Below are 27,813 nucleotides of genomic sequence, written 5' to 3' on the forward strand. Positions count from 1 at the left end.
GCAACAAATGTTCACTGCTCTTGCCTTGGATAGGAAAAGTCTTCGAAAAAAAGCACGCTAAACGTCCGCCTCAAAGAAAAGAGAAGAAAGAAAGTTGAATGTCGGAGAAGTAAAAATAATCTCTCAGAGCGCGGCTTTGTGCACATTCAAACACGGCACAATAAAACAAATACATGATTAAAAAGCATTTGCCGCAGGCGGGAAAAAAACCGGAGCCCAACATTCAGCATGCCACTTTGCTTTCGGAAGTCATCACAACAGTTTGGTTTCGCCTTTGCTACTGATCTTCTGAGGGGAGGATAATATTCGTCTAAAGTAACATCAAAATGTGTTTTCCCCAAAAACTGCTGCGGCGCCTCTACCAACCATGAGGAGATTTAGTCATTCATCTGCCATAATGGGAGCTCTGGGTCATACAATCGCGAAAAATAAAAAATACAGCCATGTCTGATGGGGCTCCTGGCGGCTGAGCAATCACCGGGTCTTGTTGTGGCGGCGAGGATAATAAAACATTTTCTATCAAGCAGTAAAAATGTCTATTTAAGACAGCTTTTGGGGATTTTTCAGACTCGCCGAATAACATCTAAATTTTCTTTCTAATATTACAAAACAGTTGTTGGTTGCATCAACTTTTTAATGTTTAAACCAAACTTCACTGATCCTGACCCGTACAGTAATAAATGCATATAAACTCGTCTTAGATGAGGCACAACTTGTCTAGAACTAAACTCTATTTCTAATGAATCATAAATTTGACCATCTGCATCAACCAACAAGATTTTACATTTAAATGCTGTGTGAAATTGTACTTATTTCCCCAGTTAACAGGATTTGGAGAAACCCAAACATGTTCAATCAGCACAGTCTGGTGTGTAACGGCCGCTTCATTGCAAATCGCAACGGAGCCCCGCATCCCTCAAGGCCGCTCTTTCAACGTTCGCCCCATTCATTTAATAAGCAGCAGCCAATTGCGGTGGGATTAGGCTCGGCAGGAGCGTTTGATACGGAAAAATGAAGGAATTACACCGTGAAAAGGAAGGGAGGAGAAACTAGAGGAAGAGAAATTGACGGTGGAGGGAGAGTGAAGAAACACGGGTCGGATTTAGGGGAGGTGGCGCTTTGATGGCGGTGTCAAGCTTTCCCAGAGATAAGGATCCCGATGAGGTTGGGGACAGCAAAAGGGGACGGATATCTTCGGACACCAGGCCCATCGATCGCCTGGTGTTAAACCACATTGGAGTTCAGGAGGCTATCAAAATATTACACCTGAGAGAGAGAGTCGTAACAATGACCAGAGCAGCAGTAAAAGACACAAAGGGAAAATGGAGGAGTCAGAAAGATGCCGGCAGGGAAGAGAAAGTGGGAGGAAAAAAGGATTTTAAAAAAGAGTCAGAGAGGAAGAGCGATCAATAGAATTCTATATGCAGCATGGAAAGTGTGACCTCTCACTGCACACACACACACGCACGCACGCACACACACTGTCTCCTTCCCTTCCAAATTTAACACTGTAATTCGGTTGAGGTCTCGCTGTTATTGATGCGCCGGAGGTCTGAACCTTCTTGAGCCTGCGACAAAGCGTTCGTCAAGACGGCCATAACTCAGAGGCAAAACCGTGCAGTGTTTGCCAAGTGGAAGATGCTGCATCAGGGCAAAGGAGGTAATTGAAAGCCCAGACCTCCCGGATCACTGTACCCACTTTCTGCTCGATCGACCCTAACGTCCGTGTGCCAGCGCTGAAGCCCATAACTGCATGTTTACCTTGTGGAGCGTGAGGCAGGTTATAAACTACTTTAATGTTGTTACAGGAGCTGGAGTGGAAACCAACTTATGTGTTTTTTCCACAGAATTACAAACTTAGTACAGCAACCTTCCCTTCAGCAATAAAACGAAATTACACTATTTCTTTGCTTTTCAGGATTATGCACAATCTGAGAGAGGAATTAAATATGGTGCCGTACCATTACCAGCACCGTCTGTGTTCGTCTTGGATTGATTACTGAAGCTTACGTGGATACAAATTTGGCATGCTGTGTTCATGCAGGTGCTCGCGCAGAAGGAAAGAGGGAACAGAACAGCTCAATGGACCGTGTTAGTGCATCAGCTGATCGTTGATTGAGGTAATGTACTCCCACCTTCACCACTTTGTAGGACATACTCACCTCTCTGCCCGCTCCTCCCTCTCACTCTCTCCCTCTCCCTCTCCCTTCCCTTCCCTTCCATCCTCTCCCGCCTCTCCGTCTCCATCACCCCGCTGTAATTGGCACAAAACCGCGTCCGTAATTTTATCTGCACTATAACTGACAACGACAAAAGGTCACCCGGCGGAAGGGCACTCGGGCTTTAATCACTCGGTGAGCGCAGGGCCACTCGCTCCATTCAAATGTCACCATATCAGAAATACTGATAAAGACCAAAAATGTACTCCTGTGGTACCTGTTATCTGCTCCTTTATAGTACAGTGATGAAGACTCCGTGCCGGCAAGCTTCCACCCTTGAAGTGCCCTTGAGCAGGACACAAGCCATGCTGTAGTTACAGGAGCTAAACTTTTTCTGGAAGAAATCAATGTGATTGACACACTTACAGACAATGATCGCCCAATAAAGCGATGGCATCAGGCGTCGTGTTCACTCTCACACAGAGAGTTATGAGACAGAAAAACAAATCAGCGCCAACACCGCACCGTCACCGCTTTGCTGCTGTGCTTTCCACTGAGGCGACAGTTTTGTCAAAATGTTTGACTGCAGGTATTAAATTGGAGACGCCAGACAATCCAGCTGCCCCAGAATCTACAGCAAAGTTGAAAACACCACTTGATCAATGCCAGCCCTTTTGGAAAAGATATCATATTCAGAAAATGATCTCTGGTGGTATGAATGAGAAAACACTGCAGGTGATAAAGTGTTGTGACTTCTCAGGGTAATGTTTGTGATGGGAGTCAAGAGGCTGAACGTGCATGAAGAGAAGATAAGTACATATTGTTTTTGCTGGTTGAAGTCAAATCTCCCTCAATTATGTTTCATTCCTTTTGGTAGAGTGAAATTTATTCTTGAATGCTATTTGAGATCAAGGTTGTTTTTTTTTTATTTTGCTGTTACTCTCATAACCATTAAAATAAACAGGCTTCATTCAAATGTAAATGGTGAATCCATACTGGCGTCACCTGTTGCTACTTTGTGCTGTGACCTCATTACACATTATGAAAACACACTGATGTAACACCGCATGACTCCTGCTCTTTGCCCTTAATTTCTAAATTGCCTTTTGGCATCTAGAAAATGCCAAAAACATTGAGCTAAGGTTGAACAGGGGCATTAGTTTAGCAGTAACACTATGTAAATATTTGTTGGCACAGAATTTCAGCAAGAAGTAAACAAATTATGGCCGTTTACGATTTCAAATTGAGACAAGAACGAACCAAACAGTCCTGAGAACACGGACGTGGCGTCGTCATTTACCCAGAGGCTGTCCGCCACGTGGGACAAGTGAGGTGCTGCTGTTAATGTGAACGGGAGCGAGTTCAAGAGGAGAAAGTTGAAAGGAACAGGAGAGTAAGTGCTACGGAACATGAACAAACGAGAAAGGGAGACAAAATTGAGTCAATTACGAGTCCCATCTTGTAGTTTGTGTCTACATTGATTTGTTGAGAACTAGGATCTCTGCCTCTCCCCTGGTTCACCTAATTGGACCGACTGTGACCCACTTATGACTTCACTAAGACCGAGCCGGTCGAACACTCACTGCCTACCTACCGTTACCTGTCTCTCTGTCAACCTGGGAAGTGAGAGAAGAACACAAAGTGGATGCGATCGTACAAAGGAAGGACCAGAAAGCGTGACGGTTGTCAGGGTGAGAGGGAGAAAGAGAGGAGGGATGTAGAACGAAAGAACAAGAGGCGCCTAAGGACAGCAGTAATGTAGAGGATGTAAATAAACCTCATATGATAATGACACACACAACATTATGATAATGTATGGTACCTGATGGGTTGAGCCCGAAGCCCCAGCTGGGAATGATGAAGCTGAAGGGATTGTAGGTGGATTTCTTCTCCGTCGTCGCCGGGGTATCCTCCGACTTCGGCTTTGTCCCTTTGAAAGGCGTCCACCGGCTTCCAACCACGAATGACTCCGACACCGCCGACCTGGATTCCATTTCGGTCATGCCGACCTTGGTGTCAGGAGGGAGGGTGGACAGCTGAATGAAGTCCATTGTTGCCTCAGATCCCTCACTGGGTGTGGGAGTGGATGAGAGGTGGACCTGTCCCTCCGTCTCCGCCTCAACCCAGGAAATGGAAATGGGTTCGCCGTCTGCGTCGGAGCTGTTGGGTGACCTTTGGGTGGTGGCAGGATCTGTTCTCCTTGTGTCTCTGGTTGTCAGAAGCTCTGCCAGGGTCAGGTTAGAGTTTGGCGGGAGCTCAGTCAGGTCTTCACCTTGACTGCCGTTTCTGCCTGTGCCAGCGGCTGGATCTTTGTTGTGCTTTGTTGTGAACACTGAATTGAATGTGCCCTCTACACTCTGTGCAGGGGCCAGGGTCCGGAGTACAGAGAGTGTTTCTCCCCTGGCTTCCTCTGCCGTCTCTGGCCCGTGGGAGCCCAGAGGTGGGGTGGTGGGCTGTTCCACAAGTTGCCACCCGGACAGAGTCGTGTACTCTGCCACAGTCCCTGTCTCACTCCGGCCACCAGGGTGTGAAGACTCAGTTTGAGTATTGAGTTTGACACTCTTACTTTCCAGGTTATGGGTGCTGATTTTTAATCCAACCCCGATAGGAAGGTTGCTCCCCACACCACTTCCCTCTGTCTCCCTCTCCTCCCCTGACGCAGCCCTGGCCCCCTCTTTATCCTGATCCCCACCCTCACCAGAATAGTTTTCCAAGTTGTCCTGTCGGAGGGATGTAGGCAGGGTCATCACCTCCAGCGGCCCTGCTTTGGCCTCCAGCGGCTCCCAGCTGGAACTTTTACCCACATAGACCACATTTCCTCCTTTTTTGGAGGCTTGTAGAGATTTGATGGCCCACTGCAGCTGAGTGCTGGGGGTTGGAACAGAAGACAGAGGACCTCCTTTGGGAGCCAGGGGACTGGAAACGCTGACATGTTCACTGGATGTGGTTCTCTCACTGGGACCAGACTCAGTGAAATCTATAGAGAAGAGAGAGAAAGAACAGACTAATTAATGTGATTCTGTGTAAGTGGGGTGGATTTAATTTCATGGCTATGAAATGGCCAATTAAAAAGTCATGCTTGGCTGACTGATTGAGATGCCCCCTCACACTCTTATCGGAAACACAGTTTTAAAGTGATTACGGAAACCCAATAATGCATCTTAATGATTTAGTGTGTAGAAACCATATTCATAAAATCAAAACAAGCTACGACCACTGTTACTAATGTGTCTCAGCTCTCTATGGAACACACAATGAAACAATCACATAGACAACGCATACAGAGTTTGAATCTCACCTCCTCATTAACTCAAATAAATAAACGAATATAAATGTTTAGGATCAATTTTTCATCCAAGACAGGTGTGTGTCATAACATTACAAACAGGTGTCTCGTGTGTATTTATATCACAATATTTTAATTGTCACAGATTTTCACATGCGGCGACCAAACATCCCCTTCATGCTGTGGCCATATGTTCCTTCATAGATCACCTCTGTAAGATCCATCACTTATTTTTATCCATCAAGATTAAACCAACAGTTTTCCCATCTGCTCATGTCAGATGAATGATTATGCCGTCCATTGAACTTTTGCATAAATATGCAGCGAGAGGAGATTAAAATGTAACTGACGGGACTGAATTTTTCATGATAGTATATTTTTTCCTGTCTAAGCTGTGTGATGGCGTTTGGTGTAAGGCAGCAATTTTGTGTCATTTCTGCTAAAGCTGCAGGTATTACACTTCTTCCTTTACCGGTGTTGGGTGTGCAGTGGGACTGCTACAGCTGCTGGAGTTTGCAGTTAAATATTTGAATCCTTTTGTTTAATTCCCACACACACACACACACACACACACACACACACACACACACACACACACACACACACACACACACACACACACACACACACACACACACACACACACACACACACACACACACACACACACACACACACACACACACACACACACACACACACACAAAAAGGATGGAAGATGTATTCAAAGCAATTTCACACTTCCTATCTCTGTCCCTCTTTTCTTATTCCCCATGGATGCGCTTACCCCAAACAACCACCTGCTGAAATATGCGTGCCTGTGGCGAGAGCAGCCATGGGGAAAAATGCTCAACCATTCTCACCACCGCAAGCAAACGACTTCCTGTGTTCCCCCCCGATGAGCTCCATCCAGACTTGTTTATTTAAATGAAGTGGACCACTGTACCTTATCCTCTTACGGCTTTAAACCAGATACCATCTAGGCCATCAATAATTCATTCCGTCTGAGTGTGTGACTCATGTCTGGTGCATGTGTCTGTGTGTGTGTGTGTGTGTGTGTGTGTGTGTGTGTGTGTGTGTGTGTGTGTGTGTGTGTGTGTGTGTGTTTAAGTCAGCAGTGCAATTGGGTTAGTGAGAGGCCCATGTTTCTGCCATCGCCATTGCTCAGTTTGTCTTGGCTGTCCTAGGTTTGGTTCACGTGTTCGTAAAGTATCAGTGCAGTGCAGCAGGGGGGATGCAACACAACAAATTAGCCAACCAGACAGAACATACACAAATATGTCCACTTATAAAATATTTAAATTGGTGTAAATTATTCAGAGGGTCTTCTGTTGCCTTATGCCTAAGCGGGGTTTATGAGCCTGAGGTTCATTTCCATAAGAGCCATGCAGACAGGAGTAATTGTCCTATTAATAATCTGAATAGCTAATTACATACTTTTACTGCACACACTGATGAAAGTGGGAATAATTAAGCAGATTAATGTGGTTTGATCGTCTATGTAATGACCCGTGTAATAAATAAAATGAGAGAATTAGACATAGGTTTGGAAGATTCAACAGTGCTCTGTGGAACATTGTTGTGCACTGCCACTGTGAGCGTGTGAGTGGAAGGCTCTTACTAAGCAGAAACTGAGAGAAAGCCACGAGTCATTGTTGTAGTTCTGCAAAACAAACTATAGGTTTGTTCAGATGATAATAAAAATCAATTCCATGGCTCCATTGTGTGAGAGGTCTGCAGAAGAATACACCAACATAACATACAGTTAATAACCTGCCATCTATGGAATAAGCTGTTGTAGCTGGGTTGTATTCAAAAATAAGCTTTTTTGAAGTTTGATTGACAAAACAGAAAGAAGTTTATTGTGTCTGGAAACAGCAACTGAATGCTGAATGTGCTGAATTCATTGACAGAGTTGAGCAGAAACCTTCAACAAGTTGGAGAACCAGCAAAATATGTTTTAAATACATTAGTCTGTTTGAAAGTCTGGGCCTTCCGTTCTCCTCAATCAGACAGAACATGGCATCAATAACTTCTCAGCGTTGCTCGCATCAAAAAGACAGCCTGCGGCATCCATTGATAGACTTGTGATACCAGCTACCCAACATCAGTGGAGAAGCGTTCCATGATGCCAGCATAAGAGTATAAACCCCACCTCATCGTTCCCCCTTCCTCATTCTCTCCTTTCTTCCCCCTTTGTGTGGCTCATCCTCACCGTAGCGATAATTACTGCCTACCTTCAGAGAGCCGGGGCCTAATTGGCAGAGACACAGACGGAGGTGAGCGCAACGACATCACAGCCCGACCTGCACATTAATTGGATACGGCTGTGAATAATGCATGCAGACTAAAGCTTAGATTTTCAGCTGGCATGAAACATTAATACCTCAGGGACGGGGTTAGGTTTCAGGTAGCACTGCGGTGAGTGTTTATGTTAATAAAGCCAGTAATTGCAAGGTGAGAAAAGCCTGTAACCTCAACTGAATCTCTTTTTTCTGGCTGTCAATGGGCGAGTTTAGAGTTTTAATCGTTAATTGTATCCTTGCTTTTGGCCGCCTCTGCCTACATTCTGGCTCATTCCCGTCTCACTTCTGGCCAATTGAGAGATGGTGTGGCTTAATTAGATTTGCTGCCTTGCTCTGGCGCAACGCAGCAGTGGTTGTCGGTGGAGCGAGCCATCGTCTAATCTTCGAGGCTAGCGTCGCCCGTTTACTCACGCAGCAGAGGAATGGAGGGAGCCGGTGCCAGATCGCTTTCAAGAAGACATGAGCTGACCTTTTCTATCCTCCCGTGTGCCGCGCAGCACAGATCCTGAGGGTAATTCACTCTGCTGTGGATGTTCCCTCTCTGACAGGGCCTCCAGGTTCTTCCGCTCACACAGCATTCAACACTTACACTTATGTCCTTACACACATACACACCAGCACAAGCGAACTGTCGGCGGACCGTGTAGTTGTCAGGCCAATCTTAATGCTCCCCAGAGGATTTCTCTCTTTCTTCCTTTCCTCCTCACAATCCCTCTCTCTCTTTGTGCGGAAAGAAAGCACACACTGCTTTCAACTTCGTGCCTCGTCTGGCCGAGTTGTTTTTGTTTGCGCCCGCTCAATCAAAGGAGCTCCCCTGGTTTAGCTAAGCAGCTGTTGGTGGAGGAGCTAGAGATGGAAAATACCATAGCGCTGAGAAGCAATAATGAAAACTGAAACAATGCATATGCAAGCAAACCATGTAGCATCCAAATACATTAAGATCCAAGTTTGGCTGGCGATCTTTATTGTGCAAATCTCAAGCGCTGCCAATAAATATGTGAATGAAGGCAAAAAAGGCCCCGGTCCAACTTTCTGCACACACTGTACGCTGTAAGACTCCCTTGTTTATGTTTGCTATTATTGTTTAATTAAATTCACAGGGATACTTCACAGTCCAATGAGGAGGAAATTATAATAGAACACCCAAAGGGCAAGAAGAGGTAAGTGGAGGGCGGGTTCTCAAGTATGCTTACAAACACCTTTACGCACATGCATACAAGTGGTCAGAGTGTGGGAGAGTCGTACCTTTGCCAGTGGATGGAGTGCTGGGGTCCCTTCCTCCTGCCTGAGAGGTGGTGGTGTTTGCGTGCCCTGTGTTTTGGACTGCAGGTATCAATCGAATCAGGGGCTTCACCTCCTTCTCCTGCTCGGACAGGCCTTCCTCAGCCGCCTGTTGCCTGTTGGCAGGAGCCCTGAATGAAGAGGCGACGCTCCTGTGCTCCATGATGGTATTGTCCACGCTGCCTTTGTGCCCAGCATCTTTTGGTGTAGTCCTGTTTCCTCTGGTTACTGCAGCCTGCGTCTGGGTCTCTCCTGCTGGTACTGACGGACCCTCAGATGTGGAAGGAGGGATTTGGGTCACTCCTTCCTCGCCTTTGGTCCAGTGCCTAAAGGGCCTCATCAGGTTGTGAACCAACTCGGCCAACACGCCGTCGCTGGTCTGAGGCTGGGAGGTAAAGGGTGCCACTGTAGACAGTGGTGCAATATCAGATGATCCTAGATAGCCGCTGTCATCACCGCCTTCGTCCTCATGGGCGGAACCACCATGGCTCTCGAGGCTCTCAAGGTCTGAAAGTCCCAAGGTGTTCGTACTCTTTTGGGCCTTTGCCTCCTCCAGACTGATTGGGCTGGTTCCCTGGGACTTCTTCTCTGGCTTTAAGTTGATCACTACGTGCTCCTCAGAGATCTCAGAGGAGTTGTCGCCACCAGAGTGGATGCCTGCCTTGACCAAGCCAGACCAGATTGAAGAACGGGAGGAAGGGGTACTGCTTTTGTCTGCGGTGACTGGGGAGGTGGACTGTGATGCTGAGTTGACAGTCTGAAACAAACCGTGCGCCGCCTCAGCCTGGACCCCCGCTGACTCGTAGACTAGGAGACACAACAGAAACATCACGTCAAACAGAGCAACTGAACTGTTTTTACACACATACACACGCACATCTGTGGCTTTTAAACATGATGTTATAATTGTATCAACTTTTAGCGAGCGCAAAGGCATTTGTTTTGAACAGTGCGTACAGTATTGATGTTTAAGTGAAGAGGTTCATCCATCAGCTATGTGCTTTGAAAAATGCACAGCGGCTGTGTTCTCACGCTGTAACGCAGATGTTTAGCTTCAGAGGAAATAGAGTGAAGAGACATTGTGAGCGGAAAAGCAATTTTTGTGGTTTGTGTCACATCATAAAATATACCGGCTAGCAGGGTCACGCATTAGAAATGTGTAGATAAAACAAATTCATTTCAATCTCAGGTGGCTTATGATAAACAGACAGTCACACAGAGACAGCAAATTCTGTTCTCTCTCCCTCTCTGTTTCCCTCTACCTCTGTCTGTCTCCCTCTCCCTGTCTGTCTTTCAGCCTTCATTACATCACAACAAGCCTTCACATTCACCAGGGCACACAAAAAGTCGCACAATATCTTCGCAGCTATTTGACATGTAATACACAATCTCACCCTGATTAAAAAACAGAACAGAAACCAAGTCCCCGGACATTGCCATGGCAATTTGGCAATTACGGCCACAACATTGCATAAACATTTTTTTCCATAGCAGCACTCTGTGTACCTCTGTAGCAGTAGGCATCAAACAGGGCTGTGGTGTCGGGGAAGCCGGTGCGGTTGGGGTTGTTGTACACCGTCCGCACCCCGGGTTCATCTCCACCACAATTCTTCCGAGGGACATTGATGGGGTATCGGACGCTGCCGTCGGCCAGCCAGCCCGGGTCGCACTGGTCCAGGCCGTCCTGCCAGGCCAGGTAGAGCTGCCCTGCCGTAGCCAGCTGAGCGCCTAGAGAGTGGCAGTGTGTGGAGGCAGTGGCCAGGCTCAACTTCTCAGGCACAGCAGAGTGGAAGATTTCACCTGGGAGGAAAGTTGAGAAGAATCTTATCAGTGTTTAGTCGACTTATGACTGATTGAGACAAAATAATCAAAATAAGTCACTAATCAAAACATCCAGACGATACAAAGACAAAACCAAAATTAATCAAATTCAAACGAGCCTCAAAGAACGATGTGAGAAGGAGACAAGCACACAGAAACAAGTGATGAATGAAGAAGAAGGAGAAACTGGGAAAAAAAAGCTTTGGTTGAGACACGGTTTGAGTCGGGGATGCAGAAATAGTGTTTGAGCGACCGAGACGGACAGAGCGGAGGAAGACCACGGCGACTGCACGGCATAAATGAGATTATACGATCAGATGATCCACTGGCAGCGCGGTGAGTGATGAAAGAGTGTGAGCGGGGTGGACAGGGTGAATGAGGAGAGGAGAAGAGAAGAATGAGTTGGATATGAGGACGGGGGGGAGATTTATGCAAAGTGTCAGGTGTGATGCGGCTGATGTATTGGTGAATAGACAGCCGGGGAGGCGAATGGTGAAGGATGAGGATGCGCGGGGAATTCGCCGGAGAATGAAGCAGAATGTGATTAAGCGAGGGGTGACGTGAGAGTCGATCGGTGGGAATATAAGTGAGACGCGGTTTTTTATGAAAGGCGGCGGAAAAAGTGGAAAACGTTTCACGGCGGAGTCAAATATAAATGGAGAAATACTATTATTGAGAAAAGGACAGTTTAGAGCAGTCACTATTTGGTCTATCGTTACAATGTACACATTTCTATGCTCGGTACAACATGGCGGCTTTATCTCAGTCATTTTAGCTGGATCATTTAAATCCCGCCAAAGTCTACAACCCACATGGGGCCGTGAAACTCCTGAGGAACCAAATCACATATAAGGTGTTCACATCGTCTATAAATAGGACGACTACTTCTTAATTCTGTATTGTATATTATGACAGGTCTGGCAGTACTACCTCATAAATAAGTGGCCCAGATACACAAACCCCTGCAGTGTGTCTGATTGGGCTTTTACAAACCCTATAGTGTGGAATTACATGCAGTTGGCGGTCAGATACTATGCAAATACCTAATACATTTTAATTATTCAACGTTGTCATTCATAAACAATGACAGCCTCCAGTTAATTTAAAAATAGATGGAAATCTGTAACCAGCTAGAGGTTAAAATATGTTAATGCCATTTATGATGTATACAAGAACTGGATGTCATGTTTGAGACATTCTGAAGCAACGTGACATTAATATAGCATAGATACAGCGTGTGTGTGAACCCAAGGTGATGATTTTCTTTGAAATGTTTTGATCCATCCTCAGTTTGCTTATTCATTGCAAAGCAAAAGCATTTTACTGCATTTCATCAAACAGAAACGTGTCGAGTACGAGCTACAGAGTTATTTCTTGCACATTTTGCACAATATATTAGACATTTGCTGTTTCCATTCACTGTTTTGTATTCAATATTTCAGAATCTGCATAATAATACTTGAAAGGAAACATAGCTTATGACCATGTTGGCCTCTTTTGAAATTCTTTTTGACAACTAATCTATTTAAGTGCTCTGTGTAGTTTGCAGTCGTGCCATGGGAGGTTGTGTGTCTGTTTTTGTCCAAATGTTGCTGGGTCTCTACTGTGGCACTGCAAAAGTAAAGTTTTAGGATAACACATTAGATATCTGGACCCGTCCCCGTTCCTCTCTCTTGCATGCCTCGTCTTCCTTTCCTTGCCAACAGAGAATTAACTCCTGGTCACAGCACCGGAGGCTTAGTGGAGCCATGCATGACTAAATCCAAATTTATGCTTGCAACTCGCATCTTCTACCTTGCAGCTTCTTCGCAAAGCAGTAGACATCAAATAGCTCATCAGGGGACCTATGGCCATAGTTACGGACTCCCGGTGTGTCCTCGCGGTCGCCATAGCAACCCGGCCGTGGCGACTGGATGGGATACCTGCGAAGACGGTCACGGAAAAAGAGAGAGAAAAAGGGGAGCGATTAATATAGCCTGGTAGTGGAAGAAAGGAAGATGCAGACATACTTGTGTCCCCGGGGACGAGCTTGTGTTTGCATGCATACAGAATAAGACAGAAACTCCACTACACTTTTATCATCTTCTGTCCTGAATATAATGAGGTTTACCCAAATACATTTGCTGAAAGAAAAACAAAAGCAAACACGTGGCTGACGTGGCAAACGGGTTGAAATGTCAAAGCAAGCTGTAAAGAAATCACTGTGAAAATCATAATGTCACCCAAACTGGAGGACAACAAGGTGGAGAGCGATTCAGCCGACACTTTGTTTCAATTTCCTTTTTGCCCCGAGTGTGCCTCACAGAATTACACAAACCACTGCGACTTAAAAAGCTTCTAAAGTGTGTTTAATAAGCGTAGGTGTTTCAGTAACCTTGCTTGAGAGGGAACAAGAGAGAGATCTGGGAGTTAAGCTGAGGTGGAAAGAATCAGGAATTCCTTGGGTGGTGAAAACGTGGGGCTGACAAAACTGCCATCTACATTCAGGATCAAACTGAGCAATTATTACACGGGAACATTGATTTCCAGCAGTACCAGAGCAAAGGCATACAGGTGAAGAAGCTGAGGAAAAGATTACAGTAGGCACAGACACAGACACAGATACACACAAACAACCAAAAAATACATGTTCACATTCAAGCATGCAGCACTTGTTTCATATTTCAGCCTGTTTTCACGAGAGCCTAACCAGAGCGCTGAAGGCTACAAGAGTCTTCGCCCTTCTCGTTCTTCTTCCTCTTCCTCTCTAGCCCGAGCCTGATAACGCCATGGCCGAGTGTGTGAGTGTGTTTTCCCGCAGTATTAATTGGACACTCCCCACTCTCCTCCTGACGTGCAGTCAGAACCTCCCGGATCCGGACCAATTAGACATCTCCCAAGTGAGAACAACAGGAAGGGAAGAGGGAAGGAAGCCGCCACACCGCGGGAAACGCTGCGAAACAGCTTCAGTGAGACAACAATCAACTCGCTTGGCTACCGGAGCAGGGATTTTGAAAAATTGAAAAGTAGATCCGAGCGCCGACTGGCACACTGTAATGAGGGACGTAATGGACAGAATCAAGCTGAAGCGGAGGCAGCGGCCTGACAGACAGCGCAGAGGGGGAAGATGTAGCTAAGTGGAATTCCAGTGTGCAAACAAGCAATTAGGCCCAATTATAGCGGATATTTTTGTGTTAAGCAAAGACGCAAAAAAAAAGATCCAAATGAGTGGAATCATCACGCTGGGATACTTAGAGCAGCATAGGTTTCTATTTTAACACATTGTCGCTTTAATAACGAGGGACGTTTAGTCTTCAGGCGGAGCTTCATCACGTATCATATATGCTTTATCACGTGAGCCCTGGATACCAACTTCTCATGGTGATTTCATAGGAATTTAATCCAACAACCACAAGCCGAGAGCAAACCGCGCTCCTTCCCCGGCTCAGTCTGTTGTTTATCGCGGCGCCTTCAGACGCAGCTGTCATGTACGGGCCACTCAGGGCTCATACGTGAACTTTTGTTCCGCCGCTGAATTTCAGATTCTCTCTTCTTGTCAGTCATCATGCGGTACACGGAATTACCTCATGGCTTTGTTGTGTTTGTGTAAAAAGAAAAACTGTCCTGAGCTCAAATTCTACCAGACGGATGCAGGAAGTGACCCCATGGCTAGTTTCACATTTTATACAGCAAGCATTTTCAATATTCAACCGAGTGCTCATAACTGTGATTATTACTCCCATAAAGCATGGTTAAGCATGTTTTATTTGTTGCCATGCCGATGTTTGTGGTAACCAAGGGGCTACTTTACCGTTTTTTTCCTGATTTCTTATTGCACAAAGGAGAATTAACAGCCAGGAGGACGCTCTCTGCTGTGATCACGGGGACACTTGGGCTGCTGACAGTATGACACACACCCCAGCGCATAACACAACAATGATAATGACAGCACAGAGTCGACGGATTAAAAGTTTGGGACATAATCAGGCCGTAATTCTGCTCGGAAGCAGCAATATAAGATATTACATCGTCTACATATCACACCATTGTAATAAGTGTCCATTTTTGTTGTGGTCCTGAGAGGTCGTGTCCATCCTCTACTGCTCTGGATTTACTGGATGTTTAAAAGAGGAACCATATTTTTTCAAAGCCTCACCTTACAGTCTGGTCGGACAGCCACCCGGCATCACAGTTGTCATAGCCGTCAGCGAAGGTGGCTTGCAGCTGCCCGGGTGTTGCGATGGCCGCTGAGTTCTCCAGACAAACCCTGTTGGCGTCAGCGAAGGACAGGGCGTAGCGGTCGTGAGGTGCTCGGTAGTGAAACACAACACCTGGAAGAGCGAGACAAAAGTGTGAGCAGGAAACTACAAGAGGATCATCAGCCGCAAAGGAAAATACACACAAACTGCAACCTCCATCAATTAAAACATCAACTGGAACGTTCACACAGATATTAAAATACAAAACCCCTTGGATATCCTTATGTTGTATACTGACACTGTTCCGTATGTGCGAGAGGAACAACAGCAGCATCGAGGTTCAGCCATACTCATTTGCATCAGTCAGCCGGGTTATTGTGAGAGAAAAGAGATGTTGCCCTTGGATACAGAATGTGACAAACAGATGCAATGTTTATTTTACCGCTTTAACAGTACGCACACAATGTCACCCCGCTACATTCACAGCCTGCCTCCACACGCCTGATAAAAAAGACAAAAAGGCGGCAGACGCGGAAATAGAGGAGCGACGCCTTGAAGCGGGAGCATGAGAACGTGTTGAACCAGAGAGATAGAGAGAGAGAGAGAGAGACAGGGAGGCGGAGAGGGGGAGGTGAGGAGAGAGACAGGTGAGAAAAAAAGAGATGAGTCGAATATGAATATGAACAATAGACGGAGGGAGACGCAGCTTCCCCCAGCGTGTGAAAGGAGCAGATTCTTACACGTGAATAGGAGAGAAATTGCTCCCGAAGTGTCGATCTGACGTCGCTTCACCTCCCACCTCTGCCTGTCATTCATGTCACGCCGTCTGTGTCCCCCCCCTTACCCCCGAGGAGCATCCAGCTACATCAAAGCCCAGCAGGTGTCTGGTGACTAACGTGGATCCTTTATCTTTGCTGGTTTTTGTGCACGTGAGTGACAGAGGTTTCCGCGGAGGGCGGGCCGGTAATTCTGCAGGCTTTGAAGCGAAGCGCAGGCATGCTCTCCGTTGCGTTCCGTAACCCAAACAACATGAAACATACACTCCATACACACACGTGAGGGCATACACACGGCCCAGACGTCCCTCCTTACTCCACTACTCCACTTCACAGCAAATGTGGAGCAAGGATCCTGCTTTTTGTTTCTCTCCCTCCATTCTCTCCTGCTCTTCTCCTCATTTTTGTTTTGCCAGCCTTTCTCCTCCAAGGCCTCGTCCCGCCCAAACAAAGACGCTCTCTCGCTGGCCAACGTGTGCGCCCGCCAAATAAATGGGTTCCCGCTTCGTACGGGGGACTCGGCCCTATTCCGCAGGAGAGAGAGTCCGACACCTCATCCATCTAATTTTTGCTGTGCTTCATCTTCACATCCTCCAGGGAGGACAGAGGCAGGCACCCATTTGTGGGAAGGCCCCATGCTTTATGACTGAATGATGCCCTCATTGTTGCACTGTATACATATGGAGCAGCTCGGGTCCCTCGGCTCACCGGGACTGCAATGTGCACTACATTGCATCATAACAGGGAAACACAGTTAGTGTGTTTAAATGTGCAGATGTATAGTTTAACACAGAGGTAAATACGGGTTTAAAGAGAAGAATCCTGATTTGAATTATGCCTAAACCCAACCCTCCTCATCCTCCACAGATTTGGATGAACCTTTGTGAACCCAGCTGATACGATCCATGGAAGAACCCTTAAGATGTTGGTACAGTTGAGCCTGATGGTGACGCTGTAATACCTACTTACACGCTTTGACCTCAAGCCTTTGAACCGGAAGTCACACAAATCAAATAATTTTTTCTCCCTGATTTCCCTGAGGCCTTGGTGAGATTCGCCTATCTTTTGTGACAATTGACCAACCAACGACAGCTCACACACTGAAACAATGGCACCGCATTCTACATGGCGAGACACGAACAATTGACCAGTCGATAGTGAAAGGCGAGAGGAGGACGACGAGACTGGCAGAGAGGAAGGAGATCTCATCAGGGCTTTGACACACAAACAGGTCTATAAGAAGAGCCCTGCGGATTAATATGATATTGATATAGCCGAGCAATATCAATACTTGCTAATTAATACGTTAAGTAGAATTAGTGTGAGGAGGGATGTGATCTGCCATATAGCGTGACTGCCAATTAAGGCTCTAAGCTCTGGAGGTGCTCGCTACGTGCCGGCCTGACGTAATTGGTTTCTTCTCCAAGGGAGCGGTTTTCATAGTGTGTTAATCGATTGGCCATGGGGGGGGGGGGGGAGAGACGGGGACGCAGGGTCTCCTCACCACAGCGCCAGGGGTCTCACTTACTACCTGTAAAGTGCTCTTATGGAGAACAAGGAGGTGATTTACTCGCCCAGGAATCCCAGGTTGCATCCTTTTTGAGATGATCATTATAGAGACATAGTGGCCTGTACCGACACACACACACCTTGCCATACACACACATGCGTACACGGGAGCTACTACATCTAAGCAATGGCGTGTTACTGATGAAGTTATTGTAAGCTGCTGCATCTTGGTATGAGAATAATTACCGGCATTGATTCTTGCTGAGTGGCTTTTGCATTGTATGGATCCAGTGTAGTCGTTATGCAGCTAGTAGCACTGTTAGCACTCGGACATGTTACCGCACTTAGCAACAGCCCAAGTAGACGGCAATTCCAACAAACACAGACGTTCTATACAAACACGCCGCAGTGATAGGCAACTCCGTTCACGCAGAGCTGCTTCACAGTCGTACACTGCTGTGCTCCTACCTGCTTTGATTAGGATTGCACGGCGTGAACTGTACTTTAGCAGCCAGGGTTAATGGTGTTTAATGAGCTCTGCCATCCTCTGCTTTTTTGCCATCATCTGACATTTTATACAGACAGTAAACAAGGCAGGTTGTAATGTAATGGCTGCATTAACCCGGCGTGAAACACTGGGTCGTTATTATTCATAGTTGCAGACTCGGGGTGGCAATTGGGGAGCGGTATAAATTGTGAGTGTTATTTTACCTAGAATGTAATTTGTGTGGCTGCAGAGACTTGGCACCTCCGAGGTTTGCCGGGTGGTGTTAATTAATTTCTTTATCTTCAACCATCATCAGAGTTATGAGGGAGGCTATGTTTTTGCTCTCTTCACCCAGAAAAGATTTACTTTATCTATTAGTTAAGCACATCAGATCAAAACACAAGATTACAATGGCCAAGGCTACCAATATTGGAATTTAATTAATCAAACAGTGTTGTAGTGATAAATGTGTGTTTTTGTTTTAATATTTCGTAAATGTGGTTTATGATAAGGAGGCAGAGCTTTGGAGATTCTGCTCTCCCCACAGTTTCTCTCAGGAATGTGATCAGCTTTGCCTTGAATATTTGTTAATGCACTTTAAGTTTAAAGATCCTGGATATTCTCAAACTTTTTCAATTGGCTCATCTGCTTAAATAATTCCAAAACAAAGGTAAATCCCCTTTGTATTTACCTGTGACCTCCAGGGGAACCGTGTCCTGCTCGTCGTTGATGCCGACCACCACCTCACAGCGGTACAGACCGGAGTCACTGGAACGCAGGCTGCTCAGCTCCAGACTGGCGTTGTAGCGGTTCTCGCTGTAACCGGGTAGCGTGACACGACCCTGGAAAGCCTTCTTCACCTGAGGGGGAAGGAGGGAGGCCATGCACGAGGACGCAGAGTGTGAGTAGGAAGAGGAACGGAGGGAGGGAGACACATTTTCACCTTGCATTACTTTTCCCCTGCCGTCCCTCTCAGCCTCACCTTGACCACATTGTCTTTGGCCACCAGCACCGACTGTTCCTTCTGCAGCCCGTCTGAGCCTCTCTGCCCCCAAACCTTTGTCCATTTGATCCTGGGCGGCTCGTGGGACGAACCTGAGCTGGGGCGGAGAGTGAACAAGCAGGGGAGGAGCACCGTTTTGGAGAGCTCCTCGCTGATGGCCTGATGGGTGACCTTTCGCATGTTCACCGCCGTGTCAGCGTAGCCCACACCTGCGGGAGAGGGGAAGGAGAGGAAAGGAGAGTTAATTGGATCTCGTGCAGCACTTGTGCCCTCCAACCAGCTTCTATTGTTCCATCACATCCTCACGGTTGAAGGGTAACAGGGGGCTCATTCTGTGTCTCTGATTATTGGTCATTGATCCGACAGACCATTATGGTGCTACCTGAGCCGAGGACGGGGGCGGGGCGAGACTGTGGAGAGAAGATCAAAAGTGCTTTGGAAAGCCATACATCAAAGGTGGTTATGCATTATTGGATCAATACCATTGCCGCTTTGAAGCCTAAAAGCCCATTGCCATGGTGATACAAATATTCCTATCACCAATATAACTCGACAAAGAGAAGCCATTTGTCTTTTATGTTCTCTGCGGAGGAGCACAAATCTGAATTGTTTCGCTTTTAGATACAGCGTAGACACCATATGATGCTAGCACTAATCTATGTTTCACATTACATCATAGTTGATCTGTAATAACACAAATCCTCTCTTTTGTCTCTCCCCTCTCAGTTTCTCGACCCTTTCTCCTCCCCCACTGAGAGCACTTTCAGAGGTCGTGAGGTCAGAGATCTGGGAACAAATCGGTGAGGTGAGGTCACATCCAGCAGGTGCAGGAAGTCCAACGTCAAGCTGCGAAGAACGGGCGAGTGAGGAAGGAAACTCTGTTGAGCAGCTGTAAGCGGCGCTCACTCGGGTTAGTGAAACGTCCCGCGAATTTTATTGATTACTTTTCATTAGGATCAATTTCTGTGCGTCCTGCTCCACTTCTGCTTGATTGGATCTCATGTTAAAGCAAACGCTACGAAGGCAGAACCTCTCGTCTGCGCTGTAATTAAACGGCAGATTGGAGGATCAACGTGATTCTCTCCTGCGTTCACCGGAATCCCTCTCACTGTCACCTCTCTCTCCTGTTGTCTCTCTCCTCCACTTCCTCCCCCGCACGCTGACCACCATCCAACTTCTTCCAGCATTTCAGCTTTAGCGTCTACCCCTGTGTGTGTGTGTGCGCACTATAACGGAAGATGTCTTTTATTCTCAGGAATTCCTTCCTCCCTTCAGCCACGTTGAGAAATATCCCCTCTGGTTTCACTTCATTTGTGATTCTGATTCAACGTATCACTTCCCTCACCTTTGTATCATCACTGAATTCCTCCAGTAGAGAATAAGGTGTGCTGGCGTGTGTGTGTGTGCGTTCACATGTCATTTGTTTGTCCTGGAATGCACTCACAGGCAGCCGAGAGAAAACATCTAATCTCCCATTGACTATTCATGGATCAACGAATATGCCCATGTGCACGCACACACACACACACACACACACACACACACACACACACACACACACACACACACACACACACACACACACACACACACACACACACACACACACACACACACACACACACACACACACACACACACACAGCTCTGAAGCCACCATTTTTCATCCCTTGCTGGATGGTTAATGCGCCTTTGAGCTTGCGCAAATAACAGAGGTGTGAATAGCTGTCATTGCTCATCCCTGTGGCCGTTGTGCTGTGTCAGGTGGCGGGGCCAAGAGGCTGAGTAGCTTTTCCCTGATAGCTTAACATCAGCCCTTCCATCACACACTCCGGCCCTGAACACACACACACAAACTCATAAATACCCACTTCTCCCCTTCTCCCTCTTAGACAAGCAGTACCTGTCGAACTCCATCACCTACTGATCTACTCTAAACCCCGCCCACCTCCCCCCCGTTGGCGTACTCGCGAGGAGGATTGGTGTTGGAAAATGGCCACTCCATTCGCCACTCCACAAGTTCAAGCCTGGCGTGCGGCGTCACCCGTGAAAGAGAGCAGGGTGTCAGAGGGATGGAGGGAATAAGAGTGGAGGAATAAATATGGAAAAGCTATCGCAGGCCTGCCGTGCTGAGGAAAATACAACCTGGAAGAAACAAAGAATCAATGTTTAATCTTGACTGGAGCGTCTGTTTTCTTCACTCCCCTGTACAATTTTCAACTTTTTAAGTACTTGTGTGTGTGGCTGCAGGGAGAAATGACATTTTCAAGTTGTAGAATTTAGTTGAAGTGGGACACAAACTCTTTTTTGTTCAGCCTGTGTGGTCCACAGGGCCGAGGCCGTAATGTGCTCTGTGATGGAAGGAGGTGTGGAGGAAAGCGGTGGCACTTTTCAATCTGTTTTGCGTGATTGTGGCAGCGATGTACTTTTCTCTCCGCTGGGCAAGAAACACAGACGTCACGGGAAAGATGAACAAGCACAATCGAGTCAACGCAAAGCGGCGGCGTGAGAGCGAACGAGGGAGGGAAGGAGGGAGGGAAGGAAGGGGAAATATATATATATATTATATATAATATATATATCGGGGAGGCAGTAGCTCAGTGGGTAGAGCTTCCGCTTGGGAACTGGAGGGTCGCCGGTTCGAGTCCCTGCCAAGGTGCCCCTGAGCAAGGCACCGAACCCTCAATTGCTCCCCCCTCTGCGTAGGGTGGTAATGTAATGTAAGTCGCTTTGGATAAAAGCGTCTGCCAAATGCTCGTAATGTAATATAAAAATAAAAAGTGAGGAAAAGGCTGCTGTGGTGTGTAACGGGGGGGAAAATGGAGCGAGGCGATGTGGAGAGGAGACAGGAGAGGATATGATGGGGGGAAAGTAATGATGCTGCTGAGGCTGGGTGATTCAGCAGGACGTGTGTACAGACTGACACAGTGACACATTCCTGCGCGCACACACACACCGAGTACACAATCAAAAAATACTCAAAGAACAAAGCTTTCAGAGGAGGCTATCAGATTCCACTCCCCTCAGCCACTCTCTCTCTCTCTTTGCTTTATCCCCCTGGGGGGATGTGACACTCATCTTTGTTTAGCACACACTCATGCGTGCATCCCCCTTGCCCCCCACCACCAACACACACACTTACACACTCACAGCCAGTTCCACAAGACAATCAAACTGCAATTTTCTGAGCTACCTTGCCGTGAGCTTGCTGGAGACAAATACAGGCAAATTTATTCTTCTGCTAAGAGGCATCAATAAGGTTTAATCTGCTTGCCTATTTCTTGCCAAGTTCCACCTGGATAACCAGCAGATTGGTGGCGTTGTGCTACCGACGCCGCCGGTGGCGAGGCAGAAGTGCCTCAAAGAACACCAGACAATCAGAATGTGATTCATGCTCTCTCCCTCTGTGTTCCTCGCCTCATTTTATTTGGACAAATGTTATATCTTTGTTCCCCGCCTGCCGCTGCAATTTGCACGGCTAAATCGGATGAAATCAATTGCCGGCGCCTTCTGAAAAACATTTAAATAACATCTCGAAGGAAACCAGGTGAAAAGAAATCAACCATTGAGCTCCACCTCGCTGGTAATGAATGTAAACTAGCGGGAGCCTCATTGTCACAGATATATCAAATCTGCATTTAGATGGAAATGTTTGCACAAGCATGAACCCCCCCAGACGCTCTTTTGTCAGGGTCCCCCCATCTGCGCCTCACACTGCCCTTTGTCCCCCCCCCGTCTCTAAATGAGGCTTATGATGATTTCCACTGTAGCCGAATGTCAACACAAAGCCGGGAATTACAGAATATGTGCACGTGGACAAAGCACGTAGGCTAGAGAAGTCCTGACCAATACAGCACACACACACTATTTTGACCTTCCACATTCCCTCTGGAACCTCCCCTTTCTATACCGTTTGCAGACAGAGTTCGGGATTTCTTATTCTCTTTCTTTCTGCTGGAGCCTCTACGCCATTGTCGCCATCGGCCCATCTGTCATCGCTTCAGAGGTGCTCGCAAATTATTAAACACAGTCGGGGAGCCTTTCCACGCCCGGCACAGAGCTGCACTCACTCACGGGGTGGGCGGCGATGGCATTACTCCTGTAATAAGAAGACAATCGCTAACATTCCTTGTTCCTTCCCTCTCTCTCTCTCTCTCCCCCTCCCTTTCGCTCTGTCCCTCTCTCTCTCATTTTGAAGTGCCTGCAGACGGCTTTCAGAAGATAAAGGGCTCATCGTCTTCTATTAGCTCACAACAAAACCGGACGCCGTTCGCCAGTCAAACGCCGCCTGCGCTGTTCGAGAGCGTCCTTCCTGCTGCCGGTGCGTTCGCAGTCTGTCGGGTGATTGTGCGAGTGGCTGTGTGTGTGTGTGTGTGTGAAGGTGTGTGGATGTCAAGAGGACGGATGAGCTTCCTGATACAAAATCACTGGGATTATTTGGTGACCGTGTTAAGAAAGGACAGCTGATGGATTTGTGTTATTGTGTAAAAGACAAAACAGTGTCAAGTCAGGTTCTACACCGACTTTTACATTCACACTACATTATATATTCATTGTGCGTATTGTGAAATCCTGCACATTAAAGTTGAACTTTTCAGAGCAAACCAGAAGAAGTTTCATTGTTTTCATCTTTTGACATGAATGAGACGTCTCAAGGTTTTGTTTTTGTCTGAGTGGATTCTGAGACAGCGAGGATGACGCGCCAAGTCTGAAAGTACACTCAGGGGAGAGAGAAAGGAGAGGAAGGAGGAAAGAAAGACCCCAGCCCAAAAAAACAATAACCATGGCAACAGAGGCATCACATGTGGAGAGGTGGGGAAACAGCTGCTGATCAGGAGAGACAGACACACACACTTGTGCGGGTGGCCTCTTCAAACACATTCCGTGTAACACTATAATTTTGCATCTCTGCTTCTTCAAGTGTGTTTGATCAAAGGCTTGTGTTTTGCCACAGCACCGTCGCCTTTGCCCCTCACCAAGTACAAACACACACACACACACACACTCTTGCATATGCAAACGGTGATGCACACACGTTCCCTCACAACGTCCCAAAGCAGCCCATAGATGCCACGAAGAAGAAGCCTGAAGCTGTGCCTATTTCTGTGTGTGCGTGTATGTGCGTGTGTGTACGTGTGTGTGTGGGCGCAGGTCTGCCATGCAAAAATTTTGACTTTTCTACATTTTCTACGACGCCTCCGTGCTTCTCTTTCGCATGTGATCCTCTGCCCTAGCCCTGCCTCTTCCTCCTCCGCCCTTCCTCTTGTCTTTTCCTGCTCACCCTCTCCTCGCCCACTCGTCTCCCCCTCCTTTATCCGCCCACTTCCCCACCCGCTCGTCCCTCCCTTTAATTTATCACACTCTTGTCTCTACTTCCTCCCTCTTTGTTCCTCCACCGGTCCTTCCTCCTCTCCTCGTCTCTTTCTCTCTCCCTCCCTCCTCCTGTACCCTTCCTCATGCTGAAGCTCTAATTATTCCTGCCTCTCTCCCTGCTCTTTGACCCAGACTGTTTCCCCTCGTCTCCTCTTCCTCCTCTAATTCCTCCGCTCCTGGCTATGAATATTAACTGTCTCTCTGCTGCTTCCTCTCTATCTGACCTGACTCCTTCCAGCCGGCGTGGTGCTTTACAGGAACTCCCCTAAGGATGCTGCCGTGACTCATTTCTGTACCTTCTGAAGCATAATGATAGAGTTATCGTGTGTGGCAAACAGCCCACATGTACAGTGCAATCCAAAGTTGCAGGGCATGCGAGCACTATTTGCTCACACGCGTGTAAAAAAGCCTCAAACGCTAATCTGGCACACAAACCCCGACCACCCTCTTCTCCCAACTTGGCGCTGTCAAACACGTCGTCACGGGCCGCGCTTCAGTGCCAAACCCTCCCTGTGTGAGTCCTCTACCTCCCATCAAGCACCGCAACCAAAAAAAGAGCGGAGAGAGACAGAGAGGAGAGAGAGAGAGAACGATGTGATGTTAATACCATCAAAAACACACTCCGCCAAAGCAGATAAAGGGATTTTCCCTCAGTATGACATTACAGAGAGGCAGAGGTGAAAGTACTGGGCTTAGTAAGTAAACTTTCCAGACACTTACTTATGTACTTCACTCAAGTTTTTCCTTTTTGGGAGGCTTCTCAAAATGAAACCGCCCTCCCTAACAAAACACAAAGTAGCAAAGTTTGTAGAATGACAAAGACTCGTACAACAAGATCCAGTTGGAGCTATTTTTCCCGATGAAGGTCATGAAGCTGAATTCTTAAACTTGCATATGGAGGAAGAAGACGATTCGATGCAAAATAATTTAACTATTTAACAAGTACAAAGACTGATGCTCCTCCGTCTGTGCTCATCCTGACGAACAACAGCCTAATGGAGTTTGAAAGTATGAATACAGAATTGATCGCTGGAGGTAAAATCACTCCAGAGGCCAAAGCTACAAGATGGTTTCAAATCCACAGTATCAATCCTGACTTCAACCTTTAGCAGACAGCATCTTAAAGCTCACAAATTCCTTCTCAGAATGTGATTAACCTGCGTTTGTTTGGAAGCCAGAACATCAATGCTGACAGACAGATTTGAATTGATCATTAAACCATAAGCAGCATGTAGGGGAGGTCACTAACTAGAGCTTTATACTCCTATAACTTTTTGAAAAAAAGAATGTTTTAAGGAGCCACAGTGAGTCATGTAGCTCATTCAATCACAGCATTAAAACACATTTTGAACTCTTAAGTGTGAAGAGGATTTTCAACCGTACATCAAAGGCACTTCAACAACTGCTTGGAATAAGGTTTTTAACTGCATATAGCACACGTGTGCGTTATCGGGCTCTGCAGAAACGCTGTGTGTGGGTGTGATACCGCGCGCGCTGTTTGCCAGGACGGCAGCGTACACCACTAGGAAGATGTAACCCCAGGGTTTCAGACACACACACACACACACACACACATGCAGAAGATTCAGCTGCTCTTTCATCATATCTCTGCCTTGGGATCTGAACCACAAGAAGGTTTGGTGCATCTTTCTCCTGACTTTTACATCCAACCCCAAGGAGGAAATACAGTTACAACTCATTGCTTCCTGTCGCGCTCGACACGAGAGTTTAAAACGAAACGAGTAAATATGCAAACCGATGCAAAACATGAAGTGTTGGTTTGCATGGTGATGCACAACCAGGGTGCTAAGCTCTTGAGGGTCTGAGAGAAGAAGTTTCTTATTTTCAAAAGGAATCAAGACGGCTTTTAATGAGCTGTGCAGAAATATACATCTAACAAATAAATCTCATATTTACCAAAATATCTGCCACATTCCTCCATCTTAAAATGGTTGAAGCTGTGAGGCGAGGAGGAGGACGTGAACATCTTAAACATCTCGTCAGTTTGTCTCACTTTGCAAACTAAAAAGCTATTTGGCGGGGGGGAATAATCATGAGCAGATGAAATGCGTCGGAACGGGCAGTGATTAAGCTGTAACGATCTGTCCAGTATGTGAACTAAAGACGGAGACAGCGTCCAGCCAGTGAAGGGAGAGGCTCATTAGTCTCATGGCTCTGTTACTTGTTGTGCTGTGCTCATTGTGCTGTGTGTTTTACATGGCAACAAAACAGGAAATGCACTGAAACGGAGTGAAATATATTAAACCGCTGACTGTTAGAGTGTATCAAACACACACAGGTATCATCGCAGCTAAACTTTAATTCCACCCTTGCACAGCTTGTGAGTCAGTCGGCAGCAGAGACGGCACAGGGCTTTATGTGCCCGTGTTCAGCCTTGACGATCAGTCTGAGAGATACGTCCCCATTGTTTACCGCGCGCTGGCATTTTGTTTGTCACAGATTCCCGGCTGGCAGAAGTAGCGCGAGTCCTTTCAAACGCAATTTTTAAGTGGAGTGGGGAAAAAGTGACACGGCGCCTGTCAGGCTGCGGAACTCACACCCACTCGCTCCTCAACTGTAGGTGGGTTGAAAAAAAAAAGAAAGAAAAAGGGATGAGTAAGCCGTGGATGTTCTGCTGCTTTTCACCGGCTGTTTTTGTAGAAATGAAAAGGAAGTCTCTTTGTTCATGGTAATAATCCCCCTCATTATCATCCACCTGAAAGCCCTCTTTCTTTGATTCTATCTGAGACACAAAAAAAACATCAGATCTTCAACTATGAAAGCCAAACCAGCGGAGAAGCAGTCAGTCAGTCAGTCAGTGTCGGACAATTATGAGAGAGAAAACACATCAGTGATTAATCCTCTTCAAAGAAAAACCCCCAATTCGATTCAAATTGTCCTTCAAAGCAAATTTCCTCTATTAGCAAGCGCCGATTGTATTCATGAAAGTAATCAGGTCATTTTGTGAGTCACTGGTCCTCCGCTGCCCCTCCTCACTCCTACCCGCAGTAACAATGAGCCGCTACTCTGAAAGGGTGGATTATACTTTTTTTGTGTGAAGTTTTCTACTTTGACTGTCGCTCACGCATGAATACTGTTTTAGCTGGATGTGGCCGCATCAAAGAACAAGCTGGAGTGGAGCCGGCGGGGTGAGGTTTTGTGGTAGCGGGTGATTTAGCACTGTTGTCACCGGTACACTTCAAAATGGTGGCGGGGCTTATAACTGACCGAGAGAGGAGCTAGCTGGATTTTAAGTTCATTTTAACTTAAAAGAAGGGAAAAGGGAGTTTGTCCCCATGAAGTTCTGCTCCATATGAGGGCAAATCGGGGCCTTAAGAGACGTCTGAGTGCATAAGTCCTCAAAGTGTCAGATTGGAGCGCCACGCTTGATTATCTTCATCACTCATCAGTCTGCTTCTCATCTGCTTCCTCCACTTCCCTCAGCCAGGTGTTAAGTGGATATTCTTCAAAGTTTAATTGCACGGGGGACATCATTCCTCGCATCCTTTGCAGATAAGCCGGTTGGCAATAGGGGGCCGAGTCTAAACCCGTCATGTTAACCCTTAGAGTGCTGTGCTGCAGTGCTGTCGTACAAAGCATCAAAGCGCAAAATTGACATTTCAATCATTACCTG

General features: G+C 46.8%; 1 protein-coding gene across 1 annotated transcript in view; it reads right to left on the reverse strand.

Annotated features, from left to right (window-relative positions):
• Positions 1–27,813, reverse strand: part of ncanb (neurocan b) — a 73,378-nt gene that overhangs the window by 45,276 nt on the left and 289 nt on the right. The window contains exons 2-8 of the mRNA XM_076153280.1: positions 18,786–19,015; positions 18,495–18,663; positions 14,989–15,163; positions 12,648–12,775; positions 10,539–10,832; positions 8,997–9,839; positions 3,982–5,136 (exon numbers count right to left, since the gene is read on the reverse strand). Of these exons, the coding sequence (XP_076009395.1) occupies positions 3,982–5,136; positions 8,997–9,839; positions 10,539–10,832; positions 12,648–12,775; positions 14,989–15,163; positions 18,495–18,663; positions 18,786–19,015 (2,994 nt within the window). The remainder of the gene's footprint in view (positions 1–3,981; positions 5,137–8,996; positions 9,840–10,538; positions 10,833–12,647; positions 12,776–14,988; positions 15,164–18,494; positions 18,664–18,785; positions 19,016–27,813) is intronic.

This window comes from Genypterus blacodes, unplaced genomic scaffold (genome assembly GCF_046128005.1).
Source record: "Genypterus blacodes isolate CSIRO-AG114 ecotype Tasmania unplaced genomic scaffold, CSIRO-AGI_Gbla_v1 ptg000058l_1, whole genome shotgun sequence".
Classification (NCBI taxonomy): Eukaryota; Metazoa; Chordata; class Actinopteri; order Ophidiiformes; family Ophidiidae; genus Genypterus; species Genypterus blacodes.